The 19,534-nt window shown below is 34.7% G+C and overlaps 1 protein-coding gene across 20 annotated transcripts in view; it reads left to right on the forward strand.

Annotated features, from left to right (window-relative positions):
- Positions 1-19,534, forward strand: part of EVI5 (ecotropic viral integration site 5) — a 233,160-nt gene that overhangs the window by 154,119 nt on the left and 59,507 nt on the right. For 13 of the 20 annotated variants that reach the window (XM_082383688.1, XM_082383689.1, XM_082383690.1 and 10 more), the window contains 4 exons: positions 314-448; positions 3,909-4,049; positions 5,213-5,371; positions 12,868-13,014. In XM_082383688.1, coding sequence (XP_082239814.1) covers positions 314-448; positions 3,909-4,049; positions 5,213-5,371; positions 12,868-13,014 — 582 coding nt within the window. Of the gene's footprint in view, positions 1-313; positions 449-3,908; positions 4,050-5,212; positions 5,372-12,867; positions 13,015-14,651; positions 14,710-19,534 lie in introns of all 20 variants that reach the window. The other 7 variants (XM_082383691.1, XM_082383677.1, XM_082383679.1 and 4 more) reach the window with 4 other exon arrangements.

A 19,534-nucleotide genomic window follows, 5' to 3' on the forward strand; every position in this document is an offset into this window, starting at 1 on the left:
ATAGAGTTGGAACAAATTCTTAGTATCTGGATGGATGGACAGATAAAAAAATATTTATCTCCTATAAATTGGATTTGGTTAGTATAATAACTGATTATGAACACCCAATAATATGATCATCTTTATAGATATCAAACCTGGAATTTTTTGTTCATTGGAAAGTTAATTGGAGGACATAAGCTGGAAATATTAGGTGGATGGAACTTTTACGATCTGGTGCCCTCAGTAGTTGTATTGTGTAATTGCACTTATTTTTATTATATATACATGCTCATACTTCTGAAAAATTTCAGTGTATGTCTATAACTTGTAGCATAAATGCAGTTCCAACTACAATGAAGATTTTGTGCTACAGCTAGAGAAGGAATTGGTCCAAGCCCGACTGAGTGAAGCTGAGTCTCAGTGTGCACTAAAGGAAATGCAGGATAAAGTTCTGGATATAGAAAAGGTAAGAACAACATAAATGCTTTCATTCCGAAATTAGAGGGGACATGTGATAGATATTTGTTAAGTACTTACTGAGCAGTGAAATTGGACTTGGTGTTTTTGCACATCAAAAATCTTACATATTATAAGAGAGGAAAGGAAAAAAATACATGATTCCCATTTATTCTTTGTTGTTGCCATACTACTCAAAGTGCCATATTTAGGGTAAAAATGGAGGTTAGAGCCCTTTTAGAGGAAAACAACCAGGATAATTTTGAGATGAATAATGTCTAAATGTCGGAGAAGAGAAACTTAGGGGATAGAAATTAACCATCGTCAAGATGAATAGTACTTACAGCATTTAGAATCACCAGACTGCAGCTGGTACAGTATCTCCCAGACTTCTCGTTTCTGAAATTCTGGGAGAAGTGGGACAATTTGAACTGTAGCAGTCTACAAGTTAGTAATATTACCTCTTGGCCGTTGGCCCCTTTTTGTTTTGTTTTTTAGTATATAAAATATGCTGAAAGCATTTGTCTTAAGCACATTTCAATTAATGTAATTAAACAGAAGGCAACAACTTCTAGAAGAATTAGATTTAACTACAAAAAACTCGCCATATATTTGTTAAATTAATTTATGGAATACTTTTTGGGTCAATCCAGACCATAGTGTATTTTTTAATTTAAAGCCTGTGCTAAACACAAGTGAAAAGAACTAAAAAATCACATTGGTAGTTTTTTTAAAAAATGAAAATTACCATTTTTATCCCTATAGTATATAAATACATCATGTTGCTTTTATCCAAATAAAAGGTAAATTTCAAAAAAAAAAAAAATCCACTGTGAAATTTACATTCTGACTAAGCACAAAAGTACACAAATATTAGGTCTAATCAGAAATTTCAGCTGACAAGTGAACATTTTTACTTTGAAAATATGTAGATCTGAGATATAGAAGTGAATATTTTGATTGGAACACATTGCAAATATACCTTGTTTTCATGTAAAAATAATTTTTTTAAAGAAAAAAAAGAAATTAACCATCATCTTCAAATATTATAATACCTTCATCTGCAAGAGGTGTAGAAAATAGACCAATACATAAACATTTCAGCGAAAATTTCATCTGAGTGTAACTGTTACAGCTTTCCAAGCTGCAGAAAACCACCTCCGAATATATAGGAAGATCTTAGCTGGAGGTGTACTTACAGAAGCTAACTTGATTTTAGGTTTCTTATAACCCTCAGACTTGAGAGTCTCTGTTCCAAATAACAAACTCTGAATCTCTGTTTTCTCATCTATAAAATCATAGATGATTTGGGCTCTGTGTTGCGTTTGTTTATTTGGCCTTTAGGTAGTATCTAGCCATTGAGTCAAAAACTCATAAATAATGGACATGAAAGATACCCTCAAATTGTTCTTTACTGTTTCTTAATGAAATAGAATAGGGTATAACTACAATCAATAGTGGAATAATTTTGCTAGAAATCTACTTGCTATTTTTATATTATTTTTGGAAAACTTATTCTCCTGTTTGCTGAGAAAGAAGCCGGCAAGAATGCTGTAAAAATTGCCTAATTGAGAGTATTCTGGGCTCCATGATTTAGGTAAGAATCTGGATCTTTTAGTTTTGAATATTTGGTAGAAAGAAATGTCCTTGGGTCCAATTTAAAAATAAATTTTTTAAGTTGCTTTGTTGGTATTCATGTTATAGAGTAGAAAGGAAATTGGAAGGTTTCATGCTTCCTATGGTTAATTTCTTCATGCAAGATACTTTTTTTAATGCATATACAGTAAATTTCTGGTTTTCAATTGAGAAAATATTTCAAGTCCATCATAAAAATGTGTAGTTGACAAGAATAACTTTATTCCATCATCTCTGTGGGCTGAAATCTTCATGAAATATTTCAGAGATAGAAAATTTCATGGACTCAGGACTTGAAATTTCAATAGTACTTCAGTTTACCTAAGGAGCTTTTACTAGGGCCTAATTTAGGATTCTTTGGTCATTCCCCAGAGCAGTTTAATATGGCAACCCTATATCCTGTGGTGGGTCTTTCAGCATGGTAGGAGATTAATCTAAATCTTGTACCCTTGAAGCAAATATTTAGGTCACCTTGGTGCTTATTTCTTGAATATTGATATAAACAGTGACTAATATACAGATATTTTACACTCCCTTTTCAAAATGATATGCTGAGAAAATATAACAAAACAGATTTTGGATTATTCTCTTCCATAAATCTTTAAAATATAAATGATGTTCATGCTTTGTAGTTCTAATCAGAGGTTAGTATGTTCACTGCCGTATTGAAAAACATTTTGAATCCTGTTGCTCCATAATTCTGATTAATATTTTATTAAACAAAACAGAGTTAGACTTTCTGTGTCCTCAGCATTAAGTACAGTTACCCTTATACCTTCCTGGTGGGAATGTAAAACGTGCAACTGCTTTGGAAAAGTTTGACAGTTTCTTAAAAGTTAAATGTAGAATTACCATCTGATCCAGCATCTCTGCTCTTTCATATATACTCAAGAGAGTTAAAAACATATATCCACACAAAAACTTTTACATAAATGTTCATAGCAGTGTTATTCATAGTAACCCCAAAGTGGAAACAACCCACATTTCCATCAACTGATGAACGTGTAAATAAAATGTGGTATATCTGTACCATGGAATATTATTTGGCAATAAAAAAATGAAACTTGAAAACATGCTAAGTGAAAGAAGCTAGTCATAAAAGGCCATGTGTTTTATGATTCCATTTATATGAAATGTTCAGAATAGGCAAATTCATAGAGACATAGATTAGTGGTTGCCAGGGGCTGGGGGTAGGGGAAACGTAGAGTGACTGCTAATGTTATAGGGTTTCTTTTGGGGTGATTTAAATGTTCTGAAATTAGTTTGTGATGTTGGTTGCACAACCCTGTGAATACTCTTAAAAACCACTGACTAGGGACTTCCCTGGTGGTGCAATGGTTAAGAATCCACCTGCCAATGCAGGGGACATGGGTTTAAGCCCTGATCCGGGAGGATCCCACATGCCGCAGAGCAACTAAGCCCGTGCACCACAACTGCTGAGCCCGCGTGCTGCAACTACTGAAACCTGCGCGCCTAGAGCCCATGCTCCGCAACAAGAGAAGCTACCGCAATGAGAAGCCTGCACACCGCAACGAAGAGTAGCCCCTGCTTGCTGCAACTAGAGAAATGCCATGTGCAGCAATGAAGACCCAACGCAGCCAAAAATAAATTAATTAATTAAAAAAACAAAACAAAACAAAACCCACTGACTAGTGTTCATTAAGAGGGTAAGTTTTATAGTTTGTGAATTATATCTCAATAAAATTGTATAAAATTAAGTACAATTACATATGGGAGAAAACAGCTCATTATTTTGCTATATTTTATTGTTATATATGCTGTATTTTATTCTTTAAATTTAAAAAAATCCCCAATTAAATTTTCTCTTGCTTTAGAGAAACAACTCCTTTCCTGATGAGAATAACATTGCAAGGCTTCAGGAGGAACTCATTGCTGTGAAACTGAGAGAGGCAGAAGCTATTATGGGTTTAAAAGAACTTAGACAACAAGTCAAGGATTTAGAGGAACACTGGCAGGTATGTCAAAATATTTTGTGTGCTTTAAAAAAGAAAGGTAAAACCTGAATATCCATTTTGTGTGAATTTGAAGTAGTTAATGACCAACACTAGGATCTGAGTTTGAAGTGAGAAAGACCCTGTTTAATATACAGAACTGAGAGCTTTTATAAATTGAAAGTACCTTTAAGCTTTTTCTCCCTTTCTGATTCTTATAAGTAAATAAAAGATAAAATAGAGATCAAGTCATATTTTTGTTGTGTTGGTATACCATTGTGATTTGTGTAACTTTCTCTAAAGAACTAAAAGAAAATACTTCTTTATATAGTACTTATTTCTTCTCCTGTTGATATTAAATTCATTGGTCAGTATGAAACATCAGAAGGGTGACATCAATATAAATTTGTTTATGAATTTGTAACTTCTTTTGAAAATGGTTTTCCCACAAAATAAAACAGACATTTAGTTAGTTATATGCCCACAAATTTATTCACATATGAGGGAAACTATTGATAAGTAGCAAAAAAAAAAAAAAAAAAACCCAGAATCTATAAGACAGAAGGGAGAGAGGAAAGAAAAAAAAAACGACACATCTTTTCAGAATAGTGATCTTGGTATGAATTTGGGATGGGGGATGCATCTAGCAAAGACTGAAGTTATTCCTTTATGTTGCCATGGCTTTTTTTTTTTTTAAGAAGTATCAGGTGGCATTAGAAATTAGAAACAAATGAAACAAAACTGTCCTTCACCACAGATATTTTGAGAACACTGCTCTTCTAATATTGTTTCCTTAATTCATGAAGGGCCCAATTTTCCCCTTTTCTTGGGATTTCATTACAAAATAATGCAAAAATCTCTCAGAAAAAAAATTGGGGTGAAAAATGTATTCTTTACAATAATTAATCCACAATATAAAAAAAATTTGAACTATATCTGAGTTTATATCCCAGATCTGCCACTTACTGGCTGTGTGACCTTTCTGAAGTTACTTACTCACCATTTCCATTTTCCTACCTCTATATTGAAAATAATAGTGTTTAACTTTTAAGATTTTCTGGAGATTAAATAAAATGATTCATATAAAGTGCCTTATACAGTACTGGGCCTGAAATAAGTGCTTCGTTAAGTTGGCTCTTACTGTAATACTGGGAATATTTGTTGCGATCTAATTTTTTATATTTCAGCGCCACTTAGCTCGTACTACTGGGAGATGGAAAGACCCACCTAAGAAAAATGCTGTGAATGAGTTACAAGATGAACTGATGACCATTCGACTTAGAGAAGCTGAAACACAGGCAGAAATAAAAGAAATAAAACAAAGGATGATGGAAATGGAAACACAGGTATAACGGGAAAGCCTAATAGCTTTAAAAAATACTGTTAGCCCATTAAAAGTTTATGCACAAATTGTATCATCCTTAGAACAGAGCCAAAAGGTGGACAGATGAAACTATCTAGACTGCAGTTTTCTAGCCCAGATAAAAAGGGCTAAAACTGTATTCCTTGACAGCGGAGATTTGATATCTTCTTTGGCTCTTTCAACAAAGTTTAAACAAGTCATAAAACTCTATATGACTTTGTTTCGTTGTTGTACAACCTGAAAGGGAATACTCACGTTGAGCAAAATTTCTTAACCTCAACAATATTAACATTTGGGACCAGTTAATTCTTTATTGTGAGACTGGGCTGTGCACTGTAGTATGTTTAGCAGCATCCCTGGCCTCTCTACGAACTTCCGTATCCCTCTACCCTCTACTCAGTAGCACCACGCCCCTGCCACATTGTGATGGCCGAGAGCATCTCCACACATTGCCAAATGTCCCCTGGGGGGCAAAATTGCCCCTGGTTGAGAACCACTGATGTAGAATATAATGTGAATGATGCTTCCTAAAGTTGTGTAATGTGGTGACTCTGAGCAGTCATTTCCAAAATTACACTTCTTTCTTCTCAAGTCCCCTTTTCTCTAATAAATCTTATCTCAAATATGCTTGACTTAAGATCTGCAAAGTCCTTTTTATGTAATCCATTTACATTATAAAAGTACCTTTGGTACATTTGGTTTTTATGTGGTACATCTGTGTGGACTATATTCTTTATTCTCTGTAATGTTATTCAGTTTTCAAAATACTTATTCAGTCAGTAGGGGGCATAGTTAACTCATATATCATTCTGTATACTTACTGCAAAATGATTATCCCAAACACACTCATACATAGAGAGAACAAACTGATGTTCATCAGAGGGGAGAAGGATTGGGGTTGGGAGAAATAGGTAAAGGGGATTAAAAGGTACAAACTTCCAATTATAAAATAGTTTTCATGGGGATATAATATACAGCATAGGGAATATTGTCAATAATATTGCAATAACTTTGGACAGTGATGTTATCAGACTTACTGTGGTGATCAATTTGCAATGTATATAAATGCCATACCATATGGCATTTATATGTCACTACGTTGTATACCTGTAACTAATATGTCAACTATGCCTCAATAAAAAAATTAAAAATACATAGAAGATATTAAAAAAAATGATTATCCCAACTTGAACATGGTAACGTGGATATGTAAATCCTTTAGATTAAATATATCTTGTTTTACATTGTTCAAAGTTATTTTCTTGTATTCATTGTAATTAAAAATAACAGTAAGATTATGAAAAGTAGAAGTCCAGCTTTGTGACGGTAAGTTTTATTTTTATAATCAGATTTTATCTCAGTATAGATATTAAAGACGCAAATACAACTTTTAAGCCAGTGTTCAGGATTTATTTCAGAGTGACTGTAGGTAAATGGATCAAACTCAGCAAATGTGGTTTTGGGAACTTGTGACTACAAAGCAGTATGCAGCCATCAAAGATCTTACACTTGAGAAATCAGGCATGCACAAACTGTATTTAATATAAGTCACTATATGAGATAATCAAGGTTAACTAAATTTACTGTGGTAATCATTTCGTAATATATGTAAGTCAAGTTATTATGCTGTACACCTTAGACTTATACAGTGCTATATGTTAATTATATCTCAGTACAGCTGGAAGCAATATATAATTCAGAAATTTGTAAGTAGAGAGTTAGATAGAAATTTCTATGGAGAATAGGACAGGACAGTTAATTCCAACTTGGTGGTTTGGAGAAAGGCTTCCTAAGGAATCTGTATTTTGCACTGTGCCTGACTAATGAGCGTGGCTCCTAAATGTCAGTGCATGTACTGGTGATGACCCATGAAGTTTTCTCATTGCAAAGTGAGGAAAATAAATACAGATAGTGTCGTGTGATGTTAATGCTGTATTAGTCATCTAAAGAATATTACATCAAACACCCATGTATCCAGCATCCAGATTAAGACATAGGTCCTTGATGATACATGTAGCTCCAGTTCTTTCATTTTAATGACTTTTAGAAAAGTCCTTGGTTTATGGAGCCACTTTCCTCTTCGTACCGATTTTTGCTATTACACACAGGGCTGCTCTGAGCATTCTTGCATGTTTTCTTGTGTATATCTCTAAGAATTTCTTTAGTACAGGGGTTCTTATCTTTTTTGTGTGCCATGAACCCCTTTGGCAGTCTGAAACCTATGGACCCCATCTCAAAATAATGTTTTTTAATGCATAAAATACATAGGATTCCAAAGAAAACCAGTAATATTGAGGTACAGTTATCAAAATGCTAAAGAACAAGTTTGTAATATGGAATGCAGACACAGAGACATACACAACATATTCCCATTGCAGGAATCAGGTTTTCATAATTTAGATTTTTTTGTACCTAAATTAGATTGTACTATAATTTTCCTTGTGGGGGAGACTTTTATCTGGTTTTGGCACCAAGGTAAGCTGGGTGAATGAGTTGGGTTGTATTTAACTTTTTCTGTTCTCAGAAGTTTTATGTAAGATTGAAATTACCCATTACTTGAATATTTGCTGGAATTCATTCCATTTTTTGGGGGGCCAGGCGGTATGTGGGATCTTAGTTTCTCGACCAGGGATTGAACCTGTGCCCCCTCCAGTGGAAGCACGGATCACTGGACCACCAGGGAAGTCCCTGGAATTCATTCCTTTAAACAGTCTTATCTTTTTGTTTTGTTTTGTGGGTGTAATAATTATTGATCCTAGTTGTTGAAGGGTTATAGATCTTTTCAGGTTTTCTGTTTCTTCTTGAGTCTGGTGCTGTAAGAGGTGGTAAACTTCTTCCAGACTTTTTAAGAAAAGAAAGAAGGCACAAATAAACACTATTAGGAATGAGAAAAAGGGACATAAATATAGATCCAGTGAAAATATTTTTTAAAAACATGCTCTGAACAAGTTTAAGTGATACATTTGAAATTTGAGTATTTAGATGAAATGGGCAGTTTCCTAGGGAAATATAATTTGACTTGATGTGATTTTTGCTTTGTTTTTTTCTTGAGCTTCTGGGACCTGTGAATTTGTGACTGCCATGAAATTTGGAAATTTCTTGGTCATTATTTCATCACATATTTCTTCTCCCACACTCTCTTCTTCAGGGATTCCACTTACACTTATGTTAGATTGTTTGATGTTGTCCAGCAACTGTTGGATGCTCTATTCTTTTCCCTCCCATTATTTTTTCTCTTTGTATTTCAGTTTCTATTGACTGACATATTTCTCTTGATTTATCACTAAGTGTACTGATTCTTTCCTCCAATTTGTGAGTTGTCTGATGAGCTGTTGAAGGCATTCTTTACACCTGTTACTGTGTTTTTTACTTCTAGTATTTCTGTTTAATTCTTATAGTTTTCATTTCTTTGCTGATATTACCTATCTGATGTTGCATATTTTTCACCTTTCCCATAGAGCCCTTATTTTAAATTCCCTGTCAGATAATTTCAATATCTGTGTCATATATGAGGCTGGTTCTGTTGATTGCTTTGTCTCTTGGAAGTGTTTTTTCTTTTACCTTTTCCTATGCTGTGTAATTTTTTGTTGAAAACTAGTTGTGTATCTTGTGTAGGACAGTAGACTAAGGTAAATAGTTTCTTGCCTGGAAATGGGTACATCTTTCCTTCTACTAGGTCTTTAATGTGGGGGATTTGAGTTAATATAGTCAGGAGTTGGGCTGGTTTGAGGTTTGTTGTTTCTGTGGTTACCCTCATTGCACCACGGGCTTCAAATTCCTCTAGCAATATCTTATTTTTAGATCAGGGGCTGGTTTGCCAAAGGGTTTTCTTAACATCTTTAGGTCTTCCCTTTGTACAGTACTTCAGGGGAGGTCAGTCCCCAGCAGTATTCCACTGTTACTTGTTACAGGAAATGGAGGGTCAGAGAACACTTCTGCCCTATTGTTCTGATAAAGCCTTAGTCTTAGGCTGCATCATGTCCCTGGATCTGGGGTGTTTGGCCTCATTAGTGCTCCTGTCCTACCCCCAAGCTATAGTCCTGCCCCTCCCCCAGATGCACTGGTTTTCCCTGTGCCCCAGAGACAACAATATTTGTTGTCCTGCTCCAAGCAGATTAAACCTTTTGTTCTGTAGAGATAAGCAAGGATTAGTGCCCCTCACATATCAGCTGCTTTCCCCCTCCCTGCGGCCTGTACCATGGAGATCTCTTTCTCAGGACTCTCACCAGTCTTTTTTGTGTGTACCTGTTGGGGTCCATGAGGGAAAAGTGTGTAAGAGTTTGTGCACTCTGTTCTCCCCACGGGCTCCACACTCTCTAGCCAGCCCACACTTGAGCTCCACCAATTCAGTGTTTATTCTAGCTGAATTATTCTTAACAGCTTCTAGCAGCATCTGCCCTGTCTCTTAGATTTTGAGCTAGTTGGTTGTCCTGTGACCTCACCTCTCTGGGTTCAACATTAGTCATGAACTTAGAGTTTGGCTGGCTTTTTTTTTTTTTAATTGAAAAGGTGGAAGCAATGTTCTTTCTGATTCTCTACATCCCCAATCAGAAATAGAAAGTCTTTATTCTGATGTATTTGAAATTATTTTATTTTGTATTCTGTTTCTTCTTTCTTTCCATGTGTTTTCTTCCTTTCTTGCTTTTTATTGGATTTAGTTTTTTCTTTCTCCTTCTATTAGTTTGACTTTTATAATTCCTTTTCTTTTTTATTAGTGTTTATTACCTGAAGAAAAAAAAATAGGAAGAAAATGCTTGCCTGACTGAACAAAGTCTAAAGTTAGTAATTATCTCTGTCATTCTTCCAAACTATATAAGGGCCTTAGAATAACTCATGTGTTCTTCTTACATCTTACGATTATTGTAATTTTTTTATATCTCCAAATTCCTAGGCATTATTATTGTTTTATGGAGTCAGTACTCCTGTGGCTTTGTCTACTTGCATGCCAATTTTTTGCTCTCTTCTTACTTTTATCACAGTTTCTTTCCAGTTTCGATCATGAGTTGTAAACTCTCTCACTTTCTTAAAATAAATGTACTTTTCTCTCACTCTTGTATGTTGTTAGCTGAGTATACTTTTATAGGATGAATTTTTTTTTAAGCACTACCAATTTTTCCTGTTGAGATGTCTGCTGGATATTTCACTTTCCGCCTTCACAGATACTCAGTTTTTCCCTTAATTTGCCTCTTCTTTTCTTTAGCATTTTGTAAGTTTTGTTATAATGTATTTTGATGAGGCTTTATTTATGTTGATATTTATCCTGTTTGGGACTAGTCGTGCTTCCTGAGCTGTAGATTCATATGTAGTAGTTGTTGTAAAAGATTCCCAGCTATTACCATCTTCTTAGGCCATCGTGTCTCACTTTTTTTTCTGCAGTGCCTGTTAGGTATATTTTATCCGGCAACACCTAATAGGTGTATTTTATACCCCCTTATTCTCTTTTCTGTGTCTCAACATCTTCTGGGACACTAATTGTTTCTTCAGTGTGTCTAATCTCCTGTTTAACCCTTATATTGAATTTTTAACAGCCCTGTCTGTTAATTTTAAAAATTATATTTGGTTATTTTTCAAATTTGCTGAATTTTTTTTGACAGTGACCTGTTCTTTGTTTATGTTTTTGCTTCCTCTTTTTATGTCTATGTCTAATAATTTTAAACATAAACTATTTTGTATAAAGTCCTTATGTGATTATTTTACTATCTAGAGTTCTTAAAAATCTATTCTTGCTATTTATTTATTTTTTTGTCTACCATTTCTCACTCATAGTCAATTCTTGGATTTTGTTTATGTGTGAGTGTTTTGTTTTGTAATTTTGGATCGTGGAATGGTATTCAGGGGTGTAGGGAGGAGTTTTGTCTGTGGGAATTCTTTGCAGCTTATGTTGAAGGTGTGTCCCTCTGAAGTATAGTTATTTGTCTTAATGGTAGGAGGTAAGACAGTAAAAAGAGGTTGTGGAACATTCTGAATACAGTACTAAGAAGTTCACTCTTAATTTTGTAGACAGACAGTGTTCATTGATTGAAAGTGAGAAAGAAGGGGGTGACGTAGAGGATGGTCTTAGGAAGGAGGCATTTCTTCTGTGAGTCAGGAAGGTGAGTAGTGAAGATGAAGAAACCTGGAAGTGGTAGAAAGTTTTAGAGCTTAAATCTATTGGATGATCCAGATTTTAAAATTAAAACAGGAGGCAGGATCATTTTCATAGAGTGAGATAGAATAGGTTTAATAATAGTAACAACTGAGTATTTATTAAATGTCTTAAATTTCAGGCATTAGGTGAGAACTCCTTCCATAAACTTTTCTCACATAATTCTCAAAACACAGCCTTAAAAGACAAGCAGTAATATCTACGGTTCTATCAGTGTACTATAATTTGATGGCATTAGTTAACTTGACCAAAGTTGAAGAACGGTTAAATGAAGAGCCTAATTTTGCCTGTCTTTGGTTGTGAAAATCCATACTGTTTCTTTCAAGCCTCTAACAGAGTGATTTAGGGTTGAGAGAATTCAAGCTGGGTCAGGCCTGAATGTGAAAACTACCTCGTGTCAGTAAATTCAAGATCTATAACAAGATCCTGTTGTACAGCACAGGGAACTATATTCAATATCCTGTAATAAACCATAATGGAAAAGAATATGAAAAAGAATACATATATAAAAAACTGAATCACTTTGCTGTACACCGGAAACTAAAACTACATTGTAAATCAACTATATACTTCAATAAAAATAAATAAATAAATGAAAGATCTATTTTTTTATCATGTCCTATATTTATAATACACTAAGCAGCTAGCATGTATTGAGTTCTTACTATATATTAAGCTCTGTTAACATGTATTATCTCATTTAATTCTAAAGACAACCAAATGAGAAATAGATAATATTTTTACATACATTTTTCAAATGAGGAAATAGAAACTAGGTATTAACTAATTTGCTTACTCACCAAATAGCAAGCCAGAATTCAAAACCAGTCCATCCTCCATAAAAACAGACTGTGCTATGTACATTTTAGGAATGTAGAAGTTCATGTGATACATTTTTTGACATCAAAAAGTTTACAGTCCAGTAAGTGGTGATGATACCTTTTGATCAGTCTGTGCTTTCTTTTGGGAACTGGAAAAGGGAGTTAAATTCATCGTATCACATCTATTTTATACCATATTGCCTATTTCAGAAATTAATACCTACAAGTTCTATGTAAACATCCTTATAGTTTATAGATATTTATTGTATAAATGGTAAATGGACCGCTAGTGAGAATTTCTAATATGAACCTTATGCATCCTTTTGGATGACTTGATTCTTAAAGCAGTTTTATAATTTTTTTTACGTATTTAACTATTTGTTGAATAAAATAGGCCTGTAACTAATAATAATATTAAGAATATTGTTGAGGCATAATATGCATAGGTAGAAATTTATAAGTTTTTTCAGGCCTTTTATCTATACTCTGAGTATTTATATTTTTAATTATTAGAACCAGATCAATAGTAATCATCTTCGAAGAGCAGAACAAGAGGTGATCAATCTACAGGAGAAGGTGCAGTATCTTTCTGCACAGAACAAAGGACTACTTACCCAATTAAGTGAAGCAAAGCGCAAACAAGCAGAGATTGAATGCAAGGTAAATATATCATTTAGCAAGTTTGTGTTTTTGTCAATATAATAATACTTTTTTTGTTTTTGTCTCATCATTGAGTACGTTATCATAAAACCAAAAAAGAGCTAGTCTTATTTCCTACTTTTCCTGAACTTACTTTGGCAGTTGCTTTCAGGCCAGGTTAGCTCATCTTGCTCTGGGTGGATTTCAGGCAGGAAACTTCATTTTCAACCACTTGGTTAAATGCCAGTGCAGGAAATTAAGTTAACCAAGTGGTTGAAGATTAGTATCTCTTTTTACCCATAGTCCTTTAAAACCGAAGCTTTTAATGTCTCAACCAAAAACATAGGTAATTTAGAAAGGTTGGGGCAACTCTGCTTTTATTGGTACCTTATTGGCGGGCTGTCACTATTGATATATGTTTTCTGGCTAGAGTAGAGAGCAAAAGAGGTGTGCGTGTACCAATGGGTTGGGAAAACTGTGTACATTTCACATTGCTATTTTGATCAGTTTTTAAATTTTTTGTGAAGTGTTTAGATTCGTAAAACATGGAAAAGTTTTTGAATGCAAGTACATTTTTTCCTTTAATGAATTTACAATATAATAATGGTGAGAGAGAAGGGGAGGTTGGGAAATTGGGGTGGAAGGAGAGGGACTGTGTGTGTGTGTGTGTGTGTGTGTGTGTGTGTGTGAAATAACTAAAGAGAAGACTGTGGTGTGAACATGAGAATGGATTACTGAGGGCAAGTAATAGGATTTTAAAAATAGACATCCATCTTTCCATGGTAAGATAGTAGGAACGATGCCCTTTAAAGATTCCAGCCTTATTATTCTATGATAAGAAATAAGACTTTCAATGGCACATATAAAGCTGTAATTCCATCAACTTGTTCTGGTGTCATTAAAAACCAAGAGTGAAGCTTGAGTGGTTTATCAGTGTCACTGAAATCCAGAGATGAAATTACATCCTAATAAATATGCATGGCTCTTACAATTTACACTGACAGAAATCTGTAGGCAGTACTGAAGTTTGTACTGACATAAGAGTAGTGCCTCTTGAAGGATGTGACTAGGCTTTTATTTTTGGCCTCATCGTGCAGCTTGTGGGATCTTAGTTCCTGGACTAGGGATTGAACCTGGGCCACAGCAGTGAAAGCGCCAAGTCCTAACCACTGGACTGCCAGGGAATTCCCTAGACTAATTTAAAAATAAAATGATGTGACATGAGGTTACATCAATTTGATTTATCATACTAATATCTGTTAGAGTTTTTTGGTGCTATAGTGTCTGTGCTGACTTACTTTTAATAAAGAATTAAATTTAGTCTTTTATTATTGGTATAAGTTTTCCTTTAAACATGTTGTTAACACTGTTACTGGATTTAATATTGCTTCTCAAATGCCTTAGCACCTTTTAATCAAAGTAAAGTATTCTTTGGAAATAAATATTTGGGGAGTTTGCTGATGAAAATAATTGTTTTCTTTGAATTTATCTAAATAATGGGCTCAGATTCCGAATTTTCAGAACCGATCATGAGATTTTATTTAATTTTAACTTTTCATTAATACCTTTGTAAAGTATGTTACAGATGCTGACTCTGAGACCTCCCCCATGTTAAAGGTGTATATTGATTTATTCAATCTTTTTCATGCCTTTTGCAGATTTCAAGAATGATCAGTGTTAATTGTCACCCTAGCATCTAGTACATTCTGGTTAAGTGTACGTATTTTACTTTGTCATGTTGGAACAATTCAGCAACAAACCTAACTTTTTCAAGGGAGCTAGTCCTTCAGTTATATAAATCTGATTCATTTTCATTTAGTTTTATATGATTATAGCTTATGATTTGCTGATAAGTAATTATTAAAGCTCATGTTATTTTCATTGATGTAAAATATGTCAGGATACTGTTTTTAATATTAGTGTTATTTTCCCTCTATAACTGAATTTGAATGTTCGCACTTAAAGATGAAACAGTACAAGTCTAAGACCCCCAATACGAAAATGCAAAACACTGAAACCTAAACTTTTTCATAAATTTCACACAAATCCATTTGGAAGCAAAACCACATTTGAATTAATTTACAGCCATTTATAATTTTTATTTATCCCACTTGGTGTGGGTATTTATACTTCACTGCTTCATTGTGTTAAGCATTGAGCATACTCTTTCATTATGGATGCTGCCTCAGATCCCACTGGAGAGTACTAATGTTTGGTTTATGCACCTTACTACTCTTAGAAAGTCTAAAAAATCTGAAATTCCGTAACACACCTGGCCCTCAGGATTTCAGTAATAAGATTGTAGGATTCCTACATAAATCTGAATTTGAAGATTATAGAAAGATTTTATATTCTCTATTCATATACAAACTTACAAAACTGTGTAATAAATAATGTTAAGTGAGGAAAGCTGAGCAAAGTATTATACTATGATTATAATATTGTGCATATATGGAATAATGATAGGAAGAAAAAAAGAAGAAATTAAACTCTTGCTTATATTTCGTATACATTTTATTTGCTTATTTATTTTTTAAATATTTATTTATTTGGCTGCGTCGGGTCTTCGTTGCAGCACACGGGGTCTTCGCTGCCGCACGCGGGATCTTCGTTGCGGCATGCGGGCTCTTTGGTTGCAGCTTGTGGGATCTAGTTCCCTGACCAGGGTTCGAACCTGGGCCCCCTGCATTGGGAGCATGGAGTCTTAGCCACTGGACCACCAGGGAAGTCCCTCATATAAATTTTAGTAGCTTAATACTTACACATTTTTTCATAATGCTTTGATATTTTTAAACTAAATATAAATGAAAGCATTCCCCTTTTATTCTTTTACTGACCCTACCACATACCCTTTTATTTTTTTCCCAGGTAACTGCTTTTATTATTTTCTGGTAAGTTCTTTTAGAGTTTCTTTTAGGCAGATACTAACAATTAGAAGTGTATACTTTTAAAAGTATACACTTTTATACAATTAAAAGTGTATACTTCTCACTTTCTTATGTGAAAGTTAGCAGACAGTAATATATTCTACTTTTTGCTTTTTTTTTGTTGGTATGTTTTGTAGAGCTTTCAATTATCAGTGCTTAAAGAATTTCCTCATTAGTTTCTAAGGTACATTGTTTTCCATTGCATGCATATACTGTAGTATACTTAACTAGGTCCTTATTGATGGGCACATGGGTTGTTCCCAGTGTTTTGCTACTACCAGCAGTGTATAGTGAATAACTTTGTACATACATAATTTCAGATGTATAGAAGTATATCTACACATTCCTGAAGGATAAATTGCTGTAAATTTGATTGTTTGGTCAATTGTACTTTCATAGATTTTGTCAAATTACCCCGCTTAGGGTTGTACCATTTTGTACTTTGACCTGCAGGGCATGATAGTACCTGTTTCTTCATCATGATACTTACAAATTGTGTAACCAAATCTTTTCATTTTAAATAGATATAATTTATATGTTCTAAGACAGGGATTTTCAAATAGGGGTGGGAAGAGGTGAGATTATGAGACTTTAAAGAATGATGGCATCTATCAGTACATATTTGTCAGATATTTGGGTGTCTTCTATTTGTTGGTTTTTGTTGTAGGCATTGGAGATACTGTAATGGAGAAAGTGGACATAATGTTTAGTGAGACAATAAGTAAAAAATTGGAAAGATCGTTAGTAATGATGTACTATAGAGTGGGAGGTTAGGGGAAATGGTAATTAAGATTGAATGCCAGGAGATGGTAGCAGAGCTGGGACCTGAAGAATAAGAAAGAACCAGCCATATGAAGAGTGGGAGGAAGATCTTTGCATGAAAAGGGTCAGAGTTCAAGACCCAAAAGCAGGAAAGAATTTGGTTGCTGAGTCTCATGTATAATGCAGAGCTGAATGAGATAAAGTCAGGGAGGTAAGCTAGGACTCCACTTCTTACTATGTAGATTTTTATAGGCCATGGTAACAAGTTTGAGTTTTACTCTTAAATGCTGTGGGAGGCCACTAAAAGGCCTTAAGCAGGAAAGAAACATGATATATTTTTTGATTTGCTATATTTGCTTCAGTTTTTTTACTTTTAATTTTGAAGTAATTTTATGTTTACAGTGAAGTGGCAAAGATAGTACAGAGTTCCCATATACCCTTTAATCAGCCCCTCCTAATTTTAACATATTACATAACCATGATGCATTTATCAGTACTAAGAAATGAACATTGGTATAATGTTATTACTAAATTACAGACTTTATTCAGATTTCCCCATAGTGTCTCATTCTTCTTTGATCTGCAACAGTTTCTCAGTGTTTTCTTATCTCTCATTACTTTGACTATTGAAGAATACTTGTGAGGTATTTTGTAGAAGTCTCTCAGTTTGGGATTGTCGTATGTTTTCTCATGCTTTGACCAAGGTTATGTATTTTAGGAAAGTATACAGAGGTGAAGTGTCTTTCTCAGTGCATCATATCAGGGACATACTGTCTTGATATGTCTTACATCTAGTGCTGTTAACTTTGGTCATTTGATTGAGTTGGTATCTGCCAGCTTTCTCTACTACAAAGCTTTTTCCCCCTCATATTCTGTCCTTACAAGCAAGTTACTAAGTCTAGACAATGGTCTGAGTGGGGGAAAGGGCATTGAGCCACAACTCCTGAAGGAGAGAGTATCAAAGAACTTCGGGGCATGGGTTAAGAACACCAGAGTAGTACAATAATTAATAAGTATTTGTAGGAACTATTTTGAGTTTATGCAAATATCCTTAAGGTTTCAGCAACTAATTCTATTTCATTTTATTTATTTATTTATTTATTCATTTATTTATTTAATTTATTTATTTTTGGCTGTGTTGGGTCTTCGTTGCTGCATGAGGGCTTTCTGTAGTTGTGGCGAGCGGGGGCTACTCTTCGTTGCGGTGCACAGGCTTCTCATTGTGGTGGCTTCTCTTGTTGTGGAGCACGGGCTCTAGGCATGTGGGCTTCAGTAGTTGTGGCACACGGGCTCAGTAGTTGTGGCACACGGGCTTAGTTGCTCCGCGGCATGTGGGGTCTTCCCGGACCAGGGCTTGAACTCATGTCCCCTGCATTGGCAGGTGGATTCTTAACCACTGTGCCACCAGGGAAGTCCCTCAGCAACTAATTTTAGCATTTATTAGGGGATAATGCTTGTAGCAATTAATGTAATTATTTTTTAAAAGAACATATGTGCCACTGTGTGTGGAGATGGATTTGAGGCGGGGTTGGAGAGGGATTTGATATGAGATCATCAGTTGATAGTACTGAATACAAGACAGAGTTGCTAGCCTGGGCTCAGGTGTTGGCAGTGGTACTAAAGCAGAGTAGATCAGTTCAGCATTTTTGTAGAGACTTGGTGATTGGATTGGAGAGGGGGAAAATTGGGAGAAAATTGATGCCCAAATTTTTGTTTTTTTACTTGATGGATATAATATTTTTATACAATGTTAAAATTAGTAGAGTATAAATGTATTAGTTATCTATTATTGCTATTTAACAAATTACCTCTAAAACTTAGTGGCTTAAAATAGCAGTAACTACTAATATCCCAGGGTTTCTGTGGATCAGAAATTCAGGAGCAGCTTAATCAAGTGGTTCTGATTGAGAGTCTCATGAGGCTACAGTCATCTAAAGGTTTAGCTAAAGCTAAAGGATGAGGTTTCTTAGGTGTCCCACTCACATGGTTGCAAGGTAGTGCTGGCTGTTGGAGAGAGATCACTGTCCTCAAGGGGCTTTCTCTTAGCAAAGGATATATAGACAAACACACCATTACAATGCAGTATGAGTAGTGCTATGATTGAGGAGGTATATAGAATACTATAATGGGCGTTTAGTGTTAAGGTTATGGTTCAAGCAAAGCTAACTAAGGAATGATTAAGCTGAGACCTTAAGGATATGGAGGAATTAGTCAAGGAAAGGCAACAGAGTTCACTAGACAAAGGGGATAGCACATGTGAAGAGCAAAAGTGAAAAGGAACAATAGGTTTTTTGCTTGAACTGAGGGAGTTCATTCTAGTTGGAGGGAAGTGTGTGGTGAGGAATACTGGTAAGATATGAAGCTAGAGTGATAAATAGGGAGCCAAATCGTATAGAATCTTGGACACCAGTAAAAGAACCTGTTATCTCAAGATCTGTGGAGTACCATTAAAGTGTTTAAAGTTAGAGGGTGACAGAAAGAGATCTGAACTTTATTAAACATAGACACAGTGGTGTGCTGGAGCTGGCTAGTAAAGGCTTGCAAGAACCGATTGTTACAAGATGTTATGGAAAAACCTGAACGAACTTTTTGGCCACCCCAATAAATTTTCAGGAATTTTGTGGCACATTTGTTAAACAGCCATATTAAAAATTAAATTATTCAACATGATTAGACAAATTATGGTAGTAAATACTCAAACGTCATCATTTCCTAATTATTTTTACATTTTACTATTATCTGTGCTTTTGAGATTATTTATACCTATTGTATCTGTTTAGTGGAAATACCAATGTGTGCTACTCATGTTATATTCATTAATGTTCACTAATGTTATGTCGACTTGAAAGGAG

Source organism: Balaenoptera borealis, assembly GCF_965194805.1.
Source record: "Balaenoptera borealis genome assembly, chromosome: 1".
NCBI lineage: Eukaryota > Metazoa > Chordata > Mammalia > Artiodactyla > Balaenopteridae > Balaenoptera > Balaenoptera borealis.